This window comes from Bidens hawaiensis, unplaced genomic scaffold (assembly GCF_021521415.1).
Source record: "Bidens hawaiensis isolate Kalapana, Puna unplaced genomic scaffold, B.hawaiensis_p1.1 tig00026425_1, whole genome shotgun sequence".
Taxonomy (NCBI): Eukaryota; Viridiplantae; Streptophyta; class Magnoliopsida; order Asterales; family Asteraceae; genus Bidens; species Bidens hawaiensis.
Window position 1 is genome coordinate 88,778 of NW_027494252.1, and position 3,191 is coordinate 91,968.

A 3,191-nucleotide genomic window follows, 5' to 3' on the forward strand; every position below is an offset into this window, starting at 1 on the left:
TTAACTAATAGTTTTTGTAACTTTCCAAGATTAAATATTAAAATATATCACGATAAATCAGCTTACACGACTTAAATTTGTTCATGTATATTTTTCTACACATCTGAATTCTTTTTTCTTTTGAATACAATTTCTTGAATCCGGTATGACACATGCTAGCTATATATATGTAAAACCGTAAAGTATTAAAAATGAAAGTTGGAAAAAGATGAAGGACTATATGAGTAATCCAATCTAAAGATTGCAGTCAACTAAACTAGATCTCTCTCGACCGCTGCTGGGTGAATGTGATTGCTCATTGGGTGATACATACAAACCCTAGTTTGATTTCACCTCTGTGTTCAATTGGATGTGATTTTAAAAAGATAGAACGAAGGAACACAATGAGAAGACAAAGGCCGGAGTTCAGGCGGCAAGTGAGGCGGCGGTTTTCGAATGTGTTCTGGCTAACATTATCATTATGTGGCTTGGCGGTTTTCATGTTGATTCTTTTGTTAAGTCGTGAGACCACTCAACCTAGACCCAGATCCCTCTTGTCTAAGGTCATTTCAATTCCAGATAGATTTTATTTATTTATTTATTATTATTAATTTATTTATGGCATAATCAAAGGAACATATAAATAGTGAATGCTAAATCAAGAGATGACTTATTCATCTGCACCCTCAAGCTAGTGCTTGACTCATTGACACATTTACCAATCGAGTCGACTGTGCCTTTTTTCAGTTGAGAATCGAGCGTTACTTATCTCTTTTTTTCACTTTGAAAGTTTCTATATGGAACGAGTTTGAAGAAGTTGGATATAATGTACCTGAAACCAAACTTTTAGTAGCCTGAAAACTTGAAGCGAGCAAATGAAACTTAGAAAGTGACGGAAAGAGGGAAAGTTTAGCATGGTTTAAAAATTGTGTGTGTGTGTGTATTTGAGCCAACTGAACCGAACTGAGCGTACCTTTGCTCGTGCTTGGCTCATTTACAGACCGAATCGAGCATTTTTCAAGGCGTTGAGCAGTTTGAACTGCCCTAGTTGCTTTTTTTCTTTTCTAGTAATAACTCTTTCTGAATGAAGAATATAGTCCTAAAATAAGTTCTAAGATTTTGTTAATAGAAGTTACGATAGTTAACAACTTAATTTAACATGCATATTTTGACTTTGTGCTATGCAGAGGAATGATAAAACCATAGAGGGCCTTAATGTGACTGCTGAAATGTTAAACCCTGATTCAATCACAAGGCAACTGAATGATCAAATATCACTAGCAAAAGCATTTGTTGTGATTGCAAAAGAAAGCAACAACCTACAATTTGCATGGGAATTGAGTGCTCAAATCCGAAACTCTCAGATCCTTCTTTCAAATGCTGCATTAAGGCGGTCTCCGTTAACACTTAGAGAATCAGAGACTGCTGTTAGAGACATGGCCCTTTTACTCTTTCAAGCCCAGCAGCTTCATTATGACAGCTCAACAATGATCATGAGACTAAAAGCCAGAATCCAAGATCTCGAAGAACAAATGAGTTCTGTTACTGATAAAAGTAACAAATATGGTCAAATAGCTGCTGAAGAAGTCCCTAAAAGCCTCTACTGTCTTGGTGTCCGTTTGACAACCGAATGGTTTAAGAAACCGGATTTACAGAAAAAGTTTTCAAGAAACGGGCAAGTCAGCATGAAATTAAAAGACAACGATCTCTATCACTTCTGTGTTTTCTCAGACAACATTCTTGCCACGTCAGTTGTGATCAATTCAACAGCTTCAAACTCCTTACACCCTGAAAGGTTAGTGTTCCATCTTGTAACTGATGAAGTCAACTATGCTGCAATGAAAGCATGGTTTACTATGAATAGTTTTCGTGGGGTGACTGTTGATGTTCAAAAGTTTGAAGATTTCACCTGGTTAAATGCCTCATATGTCCCTGTTCTTAAACAGTTACAAGATTCCGAAACCCAAAGTTATTATTTTTCTGGAAGTAATGACGGTGGGAAAACTCCAATTAAGTTCAGAAACCCTAAGTATCTATCAATGTTGAATCATTTACGGTTTTACATACCAGAAGTCTTTCCTTCATTGAAGAAACTAGTGTTTCTTGATGATGATGTCGTGGTTCAAAAGGATTTATCTGGCCTTTTTAGTATTGATTTAAAAGGTAATGTTAACGGTGCAGTTGAAACATGTATGGAGACGTTTCATAGATATCACAAGTATTTAAACTATTCTCATCCGTTAATAAGATCACATTTTGATCCGGATGCGTGCGGGTGGGCTTTTGGGATGAATGTGTTTGATTTGGTTGAGTGGAGGAAAAGAAATGTCACTGGGATTTACCATTATTGGCAAGAAAAGAACGTTGACCGGACGTTGTGGAAGCTTGGGACACTGCCGCCCGGACTTCTTACATTTTATGGATTGACTGAGCCTTTAGATCCCAAGTGGCATGTACTAGGTTTGGGGTATACTAATGTTGAACCTAAGGTGATTGAAAGTGGAGCTGTGTTACACTTTAATGGGAACTCAAAACCTTGGTTGAAAATTGGAATGGAAAAGTACAAGCCTTTATGGGAGAAATATGTTGATTACACTCATCCTATGTTGGAAAGATGCAATTTTCACTGATTTTAGGTGGGCTTTTGTTTGTCGTTTAAAGTTTATGTTATTTAGTCTAGTGTATAATTTACTTTTGTATACTGTATGGGTCATCATGATGTTACTTATATTAGTCATGTATCAAGACTTTAAATCCCTTTTATATTATTTTCATTTCCACAAAACAGATTGGTAGATATACTCCGAACTTTATTTCTGGAATTAACAAACTATAAAAATATATATCAAGTATAGTGTTAGAAAATATTTCTATTCCCCTTTATCTATACTATCCTTTTTATTGGAAGCAATAAGACAGAATATTATTTACAAAAACAAATCTTAGGAAGTATATATTAAACATAGCATAAAGCGTACAGTTTATACCGGTTATTGACCTTTAAAAATCAAACAACTAAGCGTTATTTGGATGAAGATTTTTATTAAACCTGATTTCCTTAAAACAAATTTCACGTTTTTACTTTGATGACACGTATATTTCATGATACTCTGTTGAAACATTAGTTGTATTGGCGGCGATAAACTCACAAATCTAAGATAAAACAAGTTTTTTTTTGACCGTTTACTCTTTATAGAAAAAATAAGTAGTGA

At 35.0% G+C, this 3,191-nt stretch overlaps 1 protein-coding gene across 1 annotated transcript; it reads left to right on the top strand.

Moving 5' to 3' along the window:
* Positions 1 to 347: 347 nt before the first annotated feature.
* LOC143573438 (putative galacturonosyltransferase 10) lies at positions 348 to 2,764 on the top strand. The gene is made up of 2 exons (XM_077058318.1): positions 348 to 542; positions 1,167 to 2,764. The coding sequence occupies exons 1-2, from the start codon at positions 384 to 386 to the stop codon at positions 2,607 to 2,609; spliced, it is 1,602 nt and encodes a 533-aa protein (XP_076914433.1). The 5' UTR covers positions 348 to 383; the 3' UTR covers positions 2,610 to 2,764.
* Positions 2,765 to 3,191: the final 427 nt, after the last annotated feature.